At 45.6% G+C, this 14,554-nt stretch overlaps 1 protein-coding gene across 4 annotated transcripts in view; it reads right to left on the bottom strand.

Annotated features, from left to right (window-relative positions):
• HIPK2 (homeodomain interacting protein kinase 2) overlaps positions 1–7,385 on the bottom strand; it is a 101,114-nt gene extending 93,729 nt beyond the window's left edge. For all 4 annotated transcript variants that reach the window (XM_085322566.1, XM_085322564.1, XM_085322565.1 and 1 more), the window contains exon 1: positions 6,270–7,385. In XM_085322566.1, coding sequence (XP_085178692.1) covers positions 6,270–7,363 — 1,094 coding nt within the window. In that variant the 5' untranslated portion in view covers positions 7,364–7,385. The remainder of the gene's footprint in view (positions 1–6,269) is intronic.
• Between the last annotated feature and the right edge of the window lie 7,169 nt (positions 7,386–14,554).

The following is a 14,554-nucleotide window of genomic DNA, read 5'->3' on the forward strand; positions in this document are numbered from 1 at the left end:
CTGGTGTCCTTTGGAAAGAAATGAAGAACTGCTTAAAACAGTAGTTAGAAACTACAGTCTGGAGACTGCTCTCCTGTGCTGCCTATTCCGCAAGACTGTAGTCCTAGCAGGCATGATCATCACTCAGTGAAACYGGGAGTCTCTGACTATTAAAACAGCGTGAGTCTTTATGGGCTGTGAGATGCTTCTAATGCAAAGTGTTGTCATGCTTCAGCCACAAATCATTGAAACTGAGTAAGAAACTAGGAGGAAGAAGGGAACTCTCTGTTCAAGCCCTTCTCTRAATACCAGTGGGCCTGGAGGTTGACTATGAGAGGTCAGTCAAAGGGATTATGCAGATGCTTATCACAGAAGAAGGCAGCACAACCATAATTCTGTGCCCACAATTGCAGTTTTTCAAAAGTCCATGGAACACATTGTTCGGCTGAGACAYGGAGATAGCAATGTGTGTAGCTCCGCAGCCTTCATAATCCTTTTGGAGCTGGGTAAATGACTCTGCAAGCTTTTCCCCTTTGTAAACGTGTAGTGGAACGAGAGATACGTGAGGAAAACTCAGCGCTGCAGCAGGGAGAGGGTGCAGTGACTTCACAAACTATGCCTGCACTCGGGGGTCCCAGTGCGAGCTTACACTTCTGTGATGAACTCAGTGGTTCAGCCCCAACAGGTAACTTTCCTTTTAAAAACATCCACTTTACCTCAGAGAGTAGCAAAGCAGTGAATAYTGACGTTCGAACTGAAAGGGACTGGGAGAGCAATGGGGGTCCTGCAATTGCTAAAGCAGTTACGTCTAGGATAGAGATGTTTTTGCAAAAAAGCCTGGCAGTCCAGAACAGCAGAAACTTTAGAAATTTAACTGCATAAACACTGCTGTGCAAGGATTTCAACAGATGCCAATTTACTGAGCAGACTAATAGGCCTATCCCTGCCCCCATTACTATTGCCTACTTTAAAGGGCAGTTTTGGCATGAACGATGCGCGCTCTGAGTCACACGACGGGGAAGATGTCAGGGTGCTGCCTGGGAATCCTCTACTTTGCTTTGGCTCACTGCCAGCACTRCTAGAGACTGATACCTGTCAAGACATGACGTCCACATGCAGCAAGACGGGACCTCCAGGTCAAGCCCCCTACATGCTTCAGGAGCAGCACTCACCTTGCCAAGCACATACAGATTGTTTTAAAGAAAACCTGTATGTGGCCTTCCTATTTACTATGGAAAGATCCTGGATAGCTGAAAACATGTGCATAGCACTTTATGCCTGCTTATTGTTTAATAAACACCTCCCCAAACTGATACTCAACTTCATTCTCTCTTATGCAAACATTTCAGCTGACCTACACAGGTCCCCCCCCTACACTGGGGACTGCTGACCTACAAAGGAGTCATCTTAACCCATGGTCAGGCATTGCACATACYAAATATTTTTGAAAGCAAGGCATCAAAACTATCTTTTAATAGTCCAGTGGTGACAGCCATTATTTTGTATTTGCAGTACTTTGCAAATTCTCAAAGACTTTATCTCATTAACAGTGAAATGCAGTCATCTTGGGGGGGGGAGGAAGGGGGAACACAGCAGCTGCTTCAGCTGAGCAGCAAAGAGAAAACAAGGGGGTTAAGGTAACATTTGTAGTGTCCCAGACAGGACCTCTGCAGCTCTAACCATGCCAGTGCTTCAGACGCGTAGTATGGGGCCTCTCTGGTTCCCAGAAGTGAGAACTGCAGCTCCATACAGCATCCAAAACCCCCCAACTCTCAGAAAGTACGACCTCTCTCTTCCACATTAGTGTGTGAATGCTGACTCTAATGGATGGAGGCATCTGTTGAAGCCTGGTCACTGCATTCCTCCAGATGTGAATTTTCCCTGGAAGCTGTGCACACACGGATTATAAACCCAGAAGGGATCTCTGTGGTCATTCATCTGCCTGACATCCTGTGAAATAGAGATCACAGAGCCTACCTGAGTGATCTCTTTTTTGAACTGCAGCATGTTTTAGGAAAAAGAAAAAGTGTCTGTGATGCAGAATCCACTGCAGCGTTTTGATCTCCTCAACTGTTAACAGGGCTTCATTTCTAACCTAAACGGTCCTGGTTAAAACYCATGGCTGCTAGCTCTCTGTGCTGTTAACTGGACGCAGCAGCTCTCTTAGCAAAGTCTGTTCTYCATACAGGTACCTACAGACCGTAACTGAGTCACCACATACTTACCCCTTTGAAGAGTCATTGACCAGACCYGGACCGACGGGGTTGGTGATATGTGACAAGAACCAGGGTGGTGGGAGGCAGGTGGGGAACACTTTTCCTTACACCAGGGAACACTAAAGTGGTAACTGGCCAGGTTTCATACACGCAGGGTGATACCGCGACACGACAAACACAGGCCTGAAACAGGCATGTTTTGCACCACAGTGAATTTATAGATTGAAGATGTGTAGGAGGAAGGAGGCTGATCCTCTTCACAATACGCCCACTTCTTGATGACAACTCTGACCACAGCACTGACAAAATCTCTGACTTAGCTAGAGCAGCAATGCAAGAAGCTTAAGTCGAAATTAGCACCAAGTGGGATAGTCCCCGAGTGGTCCCCACGGTTGGCAGGGATGGGGAGGAATGCTACCCAAGAGTAGCTGTGCTCGAGCCACACAGCCATCAGGTGTTGGGGGTGAGGATGATGTGGTCAGGTTGGCAAGGTATGCGAGTGGATCCTACCTGTGGCCCATGGTCTGCTTTGGGCTTGTTTCCCATTATTAGATTTTTTGGAAAGACTTGGGAATCAGGAGCCATCGGTTCTCAAGCTAAGCCCTTGCATAGTCCCCGGGGAGGCCCAGGATCGTTTCCCCCCCRCCTTTGGCTGCAGCAGGCTGAAGTCACCAGTCTGCAAATGACCATTTAGGCCAGTGCCAGGGACCACGGTGCAGCCTGCCCACCGCCCCCTTAGACGCTCTTGTAGCCTGGCTCTGGCTGGTGCTCATCTCACACGCTTTTACCAGAACTGCAGCTCTGGGCTGGGCAAGCGGGGAGCGGACAGCGCTGCACTCACAAGGGCTGATTCTCATCGGGTTACACACAGAGCACATATTAGCCTCCCGTGGCCTGTCTCTCTTGGGTCCTCTACAGTTAGGAGAGAAGGAGAGGAGTCTCCAGAGTATCAATTAGGGCAGCAAATCTAGCCTGGGGGAGGCTACGTCCTCTGAGAGGGAAGGGAGACAAGTTTTGCTAGACTAAAGAAGTTTTGYTGACCTTTTCCAATACCTTATATTTTCCCCTGCCACCATTGTGATCCATCCAGAGAGAATTGGCTTGGCCTATTAGCCACATTCCTGTTACGGCACCAATAATTCTGATGTTGGAGCACTTGGTGCTGGCTACTGAGCTGTTCCTACAGTGATTGCACTGTAAGAACATTGCAAGGAGCATTGCAAGGTCTCTCTACCATCCTGGCCCTTGGCTGAGGGATTCTGTTTATCTTCAGAGCCTGTTACATGGCAGCAATAGCAAAGGGTCCACGTGAAATCCACAAGCAAAGGAGACAGCAGCCCGGGACTGTCCTAGCTCATGCTGGGCTATGCAGATTCTGGTTAAGAAAGAACATGAAGTCGGTTTAAAGTCACTTCTGTGTTCCACCTCTGGGAGAAGAAAATATGTCTACCTTTTAGAGGAACAGGAAATGTCTTATATTGCTCTGAGAATTAATGGGATCCCATAGTACTTCCCTCACTTGAAAGGATTTCACCATCACATTCTTAAGAGTAATGTTAAAAAAAGGCGGAGGGGAAGAAAAAGTGAATTGTTAATAAAATATGGAGAGGATATGGGTATTTGCTCCCAAAAGGCCATCATAAAGGACCTCCAGTTGAGGACTGACCTCTGCATTGTATGCCACAGGGCTCTGCCTAGTCTTTCCTTAAATGCGCAGGGAACACGCCTTCTGTCACTTCTTTGGCTTGCTTACTTATAGTAAGATAAGTGAAGAGATTTTACTCTTCACATTCAGCTTAAATGTGCCATTTCTTGAAGTCATCCCCTTGTCTTTTATACTCTAGCAAGCAAAACAAGTGTAAATTAAATGGAAGACATATGAAATCTTTATAAAAGTCCTATGTTTCCCCTAGCGTGAAAGTTCCTTCTCTTTGGAGCAGAATAGGTCTTTATTCTGTGCTGCATTTTTCCCCATCAGAAAAATAAAGAAGAATAAAATTTTCCTCATGACTTGAATTTAGCTTCATCAGCGGCCCCCTGCTGATGTAATTCATCCCAACAAGCTTTTTCTTTTTCCTTTTTTTTTTTTTTTTTTCTGGTGAGCTGCTGACCCTCTTCCCATCCCCCCATGAGTTCAGGCATGGTTAACAAGAGAGGAATTAGACAGGCAGAACTTATTATCTAAGAAGTTGCAACTTCAGACCGGGCAGGAATAAAATTTAAAATATAAAAAGCAAATGTTATCAAGTCCTTTCCTCCCCAGAGACTGCCACAAAAATATTCCTTGTTTGTCTCTGAGAATGAACCATTTTTCTCTTTCATTTTTGCTTTCTGTCACATATTTCATATTGGCTGCCCCTTCTGTCTTTCAGCTTGGGACCTAGGCTGCTAATGCAGAATCACAGATAACTCAACAACAAAATGCCTGTATTATCATTTTTTTCTCTTCTAGTCTGCCAGGTAATTGCAACCCTAAAAGCTTTTGCATATTTACCACAGAAACATGTCTCTCCTGGAGGATGGGACTGTCATCAGGTAGAATATTTCATTTAATAAGCGTCTTCTGAGGTATAAACTAGGGTKTTTTTTTTTTCCTGTGGCCTCCTTCAGAGCAAAGGACAAACAGATAAAAATCAGCTGCTGCAGTGCTACACTGTCAAAGTTCCTGTTCCTGTGAAAATTAACTCTTCCCCTGCCCAGAATGCTGGTGGGCTTTGCCACTGCCATACCTATAAAGTAGGAAAAGGGGCTGATACCAGCTCATTCTGTTTTTCATCCCTCAGTATAAGACAGATTCTTTTCTATTTACAAACAGAGCAACTACCCTGCTTTTCTGTAACTCAGCTGACGAGCTGTGCATGCTGCCAGGACAGATTTTCATTAAATCAGACATCAAGAAGGATCACATTTTCCCTCTTTGCTCCTGTTTCACAGAATTACAACAACAAACACATGGCCTGAATGTTTCTAAATTCAGCTCTCATYTAAAGACAAATTACCCCTTTTTTCCTTTTTCCTCCGCCCCTGAGGTAACAGTCGGATTGCTTTCCTCTGTCTTTGGGATACTGAACCTAGCTGACTGGAGCCAGTGAAAGCGGCTTAGGAGAACCTCTATAGAGAGTTTGTCTTGGACTCATAGACAGAGGATGACACCCTAGGGCTTACCAAAAAAATGCTCCTTTTGCTGAAACTCTTTCAGAGACCGAGGTGGAATATGGCTGGTTCATACATTTTGCTTTGGGTAGACCTACGCAGAAGTCACATCCTCACCCCGGCACGTAATATACCTGCAGTTAAAAGCACTGCCAGTGGGAATTAGGACTCCACAATAGGTCCTCAGTCCAACCCAATATTACTGACAATACTCATTCATCCCTACTGACAGCTTCACACATGGAGAAAGGTGATTTTGAAAGCCTGGCCAAGCAGCCTGCCCACCTGGAGCAGATCTGACAGGAGCCAGTGGGAATCTTCCCATTGACTCTTATTAATTAGCTTCATAGCCTGTGTGAAAATTACTCTTTGACAGAGCATCTTTTGCATCCATACAGTTGTTCTCCTGTGGCCCAATCTTTATTTTTGTTAAAAAAAAAAAAAAAAAAAAAAAGTTTCATCTATAAAAGAAAGCTGGAAGACACAACATAATGACACTTCAGGTTAAGGCCTTTCTGATACCAAGAACCTGCTTCCATTGACTTGGAAAGGAAATGTGGACCTTCCAGATCCAGCCCATCTTCTGGGAACAGTCTCAGAGAGAAGGAAGTGAAGACAGAGGGACAGGGAGGAAGGCACCTCTCAATTATTCTGACAATTGTAGATGACAAACTCTTCCCCCTTCCTTTTTTTCTCCTATAACAGTTAACATTTTATAATTATTTGCAAATTTACAATGTTTTTCAATGCAAGTAAATCTCAAGAGGCTAAGATACCATTTTTTCCTTTCATTCAAAGCCCATTCTAAGAGCCACCCCACTTTAGAATTAAGGGAGGCTCTCATTCATTTACAAAAACAAAGGGAAAATCCTGTACATGAAATACCTCTTTCAGTAATGTTGCTTGAGCTGAGTTTCTTACCTGTAATATCTGGATTGAAGGTAGGTAGAACACACAGCTTTAGACACATGGCTAGCTGAACCAAAGTCTATGACCTTGACCCTATATGGCTGTCGGGATGGGTCTACCAACATGATGTTCTCTGGCTTGAGATCAGCATGAATCAGTCCCAGGCTTTTCAGCTTCATTAGGGCAGTTGCTACCTGCTGGAGAATTGGTCGAATGTACTTAAGGGGCAAGGGACTGAATTTGTTTTGTTTTAGGAAGTCATAGAGGTTCTGCTCCAACATTTCAAAGACCAAACATGTGTGATTCTTGTGCTGGAAGCACTCATACGCACGGACAAAGTTGTAGTCATCTGCGCTTTCTGTGCTCAGCCGAGCCAGGATGCTTACTTCAATCTGGCCTTGCCGGGCATAGGAAGGATGGTTCTTCAGGATCTTGATGGCCACAATCTCATTAGTGCCACGTTTCCAGCATTTGACTACTTGTCCGAAGGTTCCCCGGCCAAGAAACTCTAACACCTCGTACGTGTTGGTCATGGAACAGAGCACCTCATGTTGCACTAATTGGTAATCCCCTTCGCTGTTGGAGCCACTGTTTTTGGATGTGGCTGTAGAGGTGGTGGCGGTGGCTACGGTGGCCCCACTGGCATTGTTCTGAATCATTGGTGGGTGCTCTTCGATGATCTGCACGCTGCTCGTGTTCTCGATCTCCTCACTCTTCCGCTTAAGTCCACATTTTTGGTAGGTGTCCAGAAGGCTCACAGTGCTGCGACGCATCAGGTTGTGTGGCCCGCCCAGTGTTTGCCCAGACACTGCAACCACACCAGAAGTGCTGTTGGCGGACGTCACCACGATGTGCCCCGTGCTGGCTGGGAAGATGATGGTCTGCTCGTACGGGATGCTCGGGTTGGGGATCTGGAGGGAGGCGTTGACGGCGGCGGCGGCTGCTTGGGAGGACTGCACGTTCTTGCTCTGGCTGTAGACTTTGCTGTGTGTGCCGTACCCAGTCATATCCCAGTTAGAACTTGGCTCCACTTTCAGTTTCTTCACGCTACAGAAGGCACTTGACTGAAGGGTGTGAGGAGAGAAAACTTGCACATGCGAGGCCATACCTGCAACACAACATCAGAGCGAAACGACAGTGTCAAGATGTCTTCCCCAGCTTTTTTTATTTGTTCAGTGGCAATAAGGGAAAGCGGGATGTGATACAGACTTGTGATACAGCACGTGCACCACACAAGAGTCAAGTTCTTCCAGAAATACGTTTCCAACACATACAGAATATTATACTGTAAAGTAAATCATTACTCCTGACTGACCTATACTAACAACAACCAGTATTTCTGCTCTCTCCCTCTTTCCATTTTTAATAACAATAATGTAAATGTTATTTTTGCTTTCTCTGCCTAAAGAGACTCCTATTCCCATTGTCTCCAAGGATATATCTAGCTCTGAGGAAGAACTGATGTAAAATACTGCAAAGTATCTGCTTAGGCAGGCCGAATCTCAAATCCTCAGGCTTGTCCTATATTAAACAGTTTGGTGTTTCTGACTTAAGCCCTCCATTTATTCTCATAAAACCACAGCACATCTTATAGTTTGCAGAGGGCCAGGATGGGAACGGGAGGCGGCACACCGTGACGAAATGGAGGTGCGCTGACAAAGTTGAGGAGCCGGGATAGAAAGAGTAGATGATGTTTCAGGTTGCTTGCCAAGTCTGTGTGTGGGAATTGTGCACAATGCCAGTCTGTGCTCAGGGACAGTGAAGATGGGAGTTACACAACACGAGCTTTACTCCGTGCTCTCAGTTCTCTCACATTTATAAAACTGTGCTCATCTATTCTTATTTGCAGTGACAATACCATAACTGGAAACAGATCCCCTGGAAATGAGCAGGTTTCCTAACGAAGCAAGGCACAAACTAGCMTGTGGTGGAATCAGGTGCTAATATACCTTAATTTCGTTAAAAAAGACAAAACTTATTTCACTGCAAGTTCCTTCACATCTTCAAGGGCTAATGATCTTCTACACCTTTATTAAAAGAAAAAAGAAACCTACAACCTTATAACCAAAGTCAAAAAATATCCCTRAACAGACTTAATGAAGGGTCTGGGTAATATTCCACCAAAACAGAAAATATTCTCATTTGGAAAAACAGAGGCGGCCAACAGAAAAGGGGCCATCTCAGTCCAGAATTGCTGCCAGCTTCCCCTTCCCAGGGTAGAGATGGCACTGCTGGCACCCAGGTATGTGTGAACCTCACAAATCTACGGGGATTTGTGCCGGGATGGTAGAAGTCAGTGGCGGGATGGAGTTAAAGGAGAAAGGCACAACCTCCTTCAACCCTTCTATCTGCTGTCATTGTTCCTTTTTAATAAACCAGAATGACTAGGAAAGAAAAAGACAATATGCTGAGCTGGCACCGTTGCTGAATTATTAAGCACAAACATAACCTTGACTTGTTTTCAACTTAGAAAAGTTAAAAGCTGAACGAAWGCTTCAGTGACAAAAGTGCAACAAACTGCGACGCACACGGATGACTTCTTTGTGTGGAGACACGAGGGAACATTTAATACTCGGCTCCCTTTTCTAGTAGCAGCCCATCCTCCACGAACCCCTGCACTGCTCTCTTCTAAAGATCCTTTTACGTTCCTATGTACACATACATACAGGCATGCATATACGTATACACACACACAGAAAAATAGGGAAGTTACTCCACGGTTCCAAAGCTGAGGAGCACAGTTAAGCAAACACACCCATACACATCCAACACACATTTTCCAGTTAATTCCCAGCAGCCCAAAGCCCAGGAACCACATACGAGGGGCCTACGGTGAGCCAAAAAAATCACTATATGTACTTACACACAAATAACCAGCAAAGCAATCGCTCCAGCTTGCTTCAATACCCCCACCTTCATTCCTGCTGCAGGGATCAACTTGTGAAGACAGGGTGGACGCAAAAAAAACAAAACAAAACAAAACAAAAAAGCCCTATYAGGACAAGCGGGAAAATCCTCACCACTGCGGGAAGACGCAACGCAAAACCCTGCTAACCCCTCTGCAGCACCGAAGCAGTGCAAACGCTGCATGCCCTCCTTTACAGACATGACCTCTGGCTTTAATGTGATTTCGGAGGCTGTTTGCTGCATCTCGTATGAACTTTCCCTCATCCCCTACAACCTACCTGGCAGCAATTCCCACGGTCCCCACGACTCAGCCCTCAGCATTCTCCCCCCCACACCAACCCCGGCCCTCAGCTCCTGCCCCTCTAAGCACTCGCTCCCCTCTCTCCTTTCCACAGGGTGATGATGTTGCCGYGAATGTCTTAGCATGTGGCACGCTGTGAGCTTGGAGGACTGCAGCAATATTACTCAACTTGTCATCCTGGACACAAATATCATATGTGAGTGAGCCGAAACTGTGTTTGTTTTTCCACTGATTAAGAAGAGTCACGGTGTTCTTTCTAGCACAGTACCGACCTTTCTGGAGAGTGGAGTTGGTTTGATGTATGCTTTCCCCCTGGACGCGAATAATAAAGCAGATGTAATTGGTAACATATTGTGGACCTAGCAGAGGTGTAATTTATAGCTTTATGGCTTTCGTTCCATGGCGTGCTTGAGCAATATCTCTTCATACAAAATAAAAAGGAGGGGGAAAAAAAACGACTGACGCAGAAAAGGGAGAGAGGTTCTTCTCACACATTCCCCTGGAAATAACTCCAGCAGAGCCGGTCACCCCCAAATTAAAGTTACTGATGCAARGCACAGCAGCTGCAACTTTCTCAGTGCTGCTGTAAAAACCAGGATTATCGCCACCATTAAGAGACAGACTTTCAACTGGTGCAGACTGGCAGAGCTCCAGTTTGTATCAGCTGACGTTAAGAACAAGGTCAGCAGTCACTCAACATTGTCAACGTCAGACGGCTGTCTGTGCCCCTTGGTGAAATGAGTTGTTGTTAGGGATTGGTTTCCACATCGGCAACAAGCCCCTCGCTGTCCCTGCAACAGCCTCAGCAGGGGGGACAGGGACAGAGCTCGAGAGCTGAACCACCCGGCTGCCCCAAAAAGAGAGGGGGGAGAGGAAGCAGGGCTGTCCTGTGGCTAAAGAGAGGACTCTGATCTCCACCACTGCCAMATCTGCACTTCTCAGATACTGCATCTCATTGTAAAGAATTACATTCCCCCCCCCCCCAAAAAAAAAAGAAGTATGAAATCTCCTTCCCTCCATCCAGAATGATTTTCTCACAGCTGATGTTTTTAGGGGCGTAAGTCCTAAGGAGGATAGTTCTGCTAGCTGTTCAGTATAGTCCAGTACCAAGAAATTACAGTCTGATTGACAGCTTGGTGATAGAAAAAGAAGGTTTCTGCAGCAAAGTCATTTTTATTGCAAATTTGTCTGTGTAGCCTTTGTGAGAAAAACACAACCCCAAATTTCCTGAGTTCATTATCAAATTGTGCTGGTGGCATGTTCTTTTCCTTACAAGATCTTTACTCTATTGCAACAGTAAATTTTAGAACAAATGTGAATAGAAGTTGGATGGTTTGTTAGAGGGATCACATTCCAAATCAGAGCCTGTAATAAGATTTACAGCTTGGGCCTTTTGGCTACACTGGGAAAAGTGGCCAAGCTCAGACACGACTTTGCTAAAACATGCTGGCTAAACCCGCCTGGGCTAAAGCTGGGCTCTTCCCTTAGAGTGGGTGCAGGKCAACCTCCTGCAGTGCCCATCAGCTGCTCAGGTTGCAGCCGGGACTCTGGAACAACTAAAGTAAATCCGAGCCGTGAAGAGTGCAGGGTGGATTTTTATATCACCTCTGTGCATGTTGAGTCTCTGGGCTGGGAGCAAAACTGAGGTTGGGTAAGATGCATTAAATAAAATTGATAGTTCCTTTCTTTAATAATGAGTTTTAGTGTAGCCCTTTAAAGCTCTCGCACAATTGATAGTAACTGGATTTAATGGAGCCTTCCCTGTCCTTGATATGACTTATGTAACTCCCCGTAGCATTCACATGAGTTAAAATACGTGGAGTGCAGAGAGGGGACGACGCTAAAACAAACTGAATGACTTCTGTTAAAAGACTCAATGCTTTATTCCGTGAACTCTTCCCACTTCAGCTCTCCCTAAATAATAATTTTGCAGGTGCTATTTACAATTCAGATTGTCCTCTTTTGCAGGCATACCCAAATTACATAGCCACCTCACTAGTACTTCCAACAAGTTTCAGAAAAAAAAAAAAAAAAAGAGAGAGAGACAAGTTCTCTATCCACCCACCTCACCTTAAAGGGCAAAAAATACACTTTGGGGACTAAAGAAGAAACAACTTGAAAGTCACTGGTGTTTTCTTCTGCCTAACTCTTAGCACTTACCGCTGATTTATAAATGTGGCCTTTGTGGTGGCAAGAGACCAAGCCCTTGCCCTGTATTAAGCAGGCAGTAAGACCTTTTGCAGTACCTGCAGAGCTGCCAGTGCACTGTAACCAGAGGCTGCTCGCTGACTGCTGAGAGAACGACAGTGCCTGCTTGAAAAATACTGTAGAAAGCACATGGCATGTGTTCAGCATATAAATGATGCACACAAGACACTCCTGAAATAAATATCTTCCACTTTTCCCCAGAGAGGCAGAAGCTTGAAAACTCATATACGCACCTGAGTTARGAAGGCAACGAAAAGAGGATCTGCCAGGTATGTCTGATGTATTGCACCTTCAAAACAGCCATGTCTAAAGCACAGTGTTCTTCTTCAAGGTGGCATCTTGTGTGGCCTCTTTTGAGGCATGGCCAGTACCACTATCCTTTAGGAATCTCCTTAAAATTTATGTCCCTGGAGGCTACACAAATTCCTTTCCGTGTGCTACTGAATGTTTGGAGACAATCTCAAAGATTTCAGACCTCAACAGCCTCAGCTCTGTCCTGTTCTTGGTGAACAAAAGATGCAAAGGAAGTCTTCACTGCAGGTGAGTATCTCTTCGCTTTTCCACTCTGCTTTTCCTGTCCTGCTAGTAAAACTGTCTCATTCTAATTAGTAGTTTCCTGAATACTTAGATACTGCTAGGTGGTTCTAAAAAGACCTGTCGGAGTCTGCCATCCACACGGTTTCAGATCTGGTTTTGCACAGTTCCAAGCTACCATACTTGATACACATGCTGAAGTCAGAGGGAAAAAGAAGACTTGCAAATGTATAGAGTATCCATAMACAAAACAAAACAAAACAAAAMAAAAAAGAACCATCTTCCCCCAGAAAAATATGCCTCACACTGCAGCTAGACAGCTAGGGAATTCTGATAAAAATTACCTCCGCACCCCCTATTCCCCAGGCACCCCAACTACTATCCTACACATCCTGCATTTATAACAGGAGCAACATACCCCTGCTCACTGTCTCACACTGCAGAGTAGAACCTTCCTTTTCAAAAAAGGAATAGATAGGATAAAAGATAGCAACCAGGACTACTCTTACTGCTCTTGGACAAGCGGGGCATAGGCAGCTGCTCCCTACCATGACCCGAGCAAGTTATTTTGGCATGTGGCTCAGGAAATTGCGGTATCCCCTCCCACTCTCAGCTTTTTCCCCTTCTTCATTCTCCCTTTCAATTCCTGAAATCCAGGGCAGCTTGCCTGCTGGTTACTGAAAGCCTTCTCAGATGAGCTGGGAGAAGAGGACATAGCYAGGAAAATACCGGGGAGACCTTCCTCTGAGTGAGAGCCTCCTGCTCCCCTCCCTGAGCCTCCAGCTCTGCTACAGAATTTCACAGAATCAGTAAGGTCAGAAGGGACCTCTGGAGATCATCTAGTCCAACCTCCCGAAGATTTCCTGGTGCTACTTCCACTGGGGCTTGAACCCAGGACCTTCAGCRTGTAAAGCAGATGTGATAACCACTGCTACATTCTCCCATGGGTGCAGGATGTGCCGGGAGCAGCGGGTAAGGGCTGGCAGGGGCTGCCAGCAAGAACTGCCTCGGAAGCAGGGTAGTAGGGAACTGCCGGCTCAGTGCATATGCAGCAGGCCCTGGCTGAAGGTCGGGGAGATGATGCATGCCCGTTTCCTTCTGCAGGACATCTCCAGTGTTGAGGGCAGAGAGAGATGGATGCTCACCAGAGTACCGATCCAGCATGAGACTGCACAAAGGGTCTGTGCAGAGTGGGCAGCACCCTTCCCACACCAGGCTGGACCCCTGCAAGCTACTTAGCAGGAACYGTGCTATTCAGAGCCTTGGCACAGAGAGCCCTGGCTGAACAAGGCAGCACCACCCAGAGCCTAGAACTCATGTTCAAGCCTGGAAACATCTAGACTGCTCCAGCCCTGTCCAGCCACACTCACCACATCTGGTGGATCACTAGACAATGCATTGTGAGCTGGATTCGGACTGTGGGCAACAGTTTAAACAGGCCTGCTATACATCTGAAGCACCAGACTTTTAGGAATTACTGCATATAAGCCACTACCAACCACAGCTCTCTCTTTGAACCATCTGTGCTGTCTTTTATTTTACTTTGCTTATATAGACCAAAGTCAAGTCCCTGTAGTATCAAGCATTTCCCTCAGTGCTCAAGTGACCACAATTTCACATCTTACCCACTACAAAACCCCACTCTTCCATATCCACTCTAAGCCACAAAGCCCTMATATCAAGTATCTTCTGTAATCTAGAAACAATACAACTCTTACTCACCCTTCTGATGTGGTTTCAGGTACTCATGAGCCCAAGCAACAAGCTGTGGGCTCTTCTGAAATCTTCCTGGCTTTTAGGCACATAAAGCAAAATCTCAGGGACAAATATATACACCTACATTTAAACCCCTAACTACACTTTTAAACCCCTAACTACACTTTACTGAAGGATTCTTTTGGTGTCACCTTCATCTCCCACTTTAACGAACAGTAATAATGACAACAGACACTTCAGATTTCCTCAGTATATCATGTGAATAGTTTATGTTACACATTATAGTTAATTAATGATGCAACCTCTGAGAATACAGGTTAAAATATTCCTCATCAGAGGCTTGGCTGCCTAATTATTTCCCTACAGGTGCTGCAGCCACTGAATCTGCCAAGATCTCCAGGTCTTGATGTGAAAAGGCCCAGCAGTCAGGTATGTGCTCCCCTRAACTGTCAGGAGCCCATAGCTATTAGATACTCTCCTGGGGGAAAAAACAGCACAATTCAAATAATGGAAAACTTCCTGCCTCCACAACACCTAAACAGCACTGAATGGCAAGTAAATGAGGGCAGCAAGTGAATAAATTTGATAGGTTACAGCTTGACAAAATAGAGGCAGACCCTGGTAAATAAAC

The sequence above is a fragment of the Rhea americana genome, unplaced genomic scaffold (assembly GCF_003343005.1).
Source record: "Rhea americana isolate MKP2758 unplaced genomic scaffold, rheAme1 scaffold_79, whole genome shotgun sequence".
In the NCBI taxonomy this organism is placed as follows: domain Eukaryota; kingdom Metazoa; phylum Chordata; class Aves; order Rheiformes; family Rheidae; genus Rhea; species Rhea americana.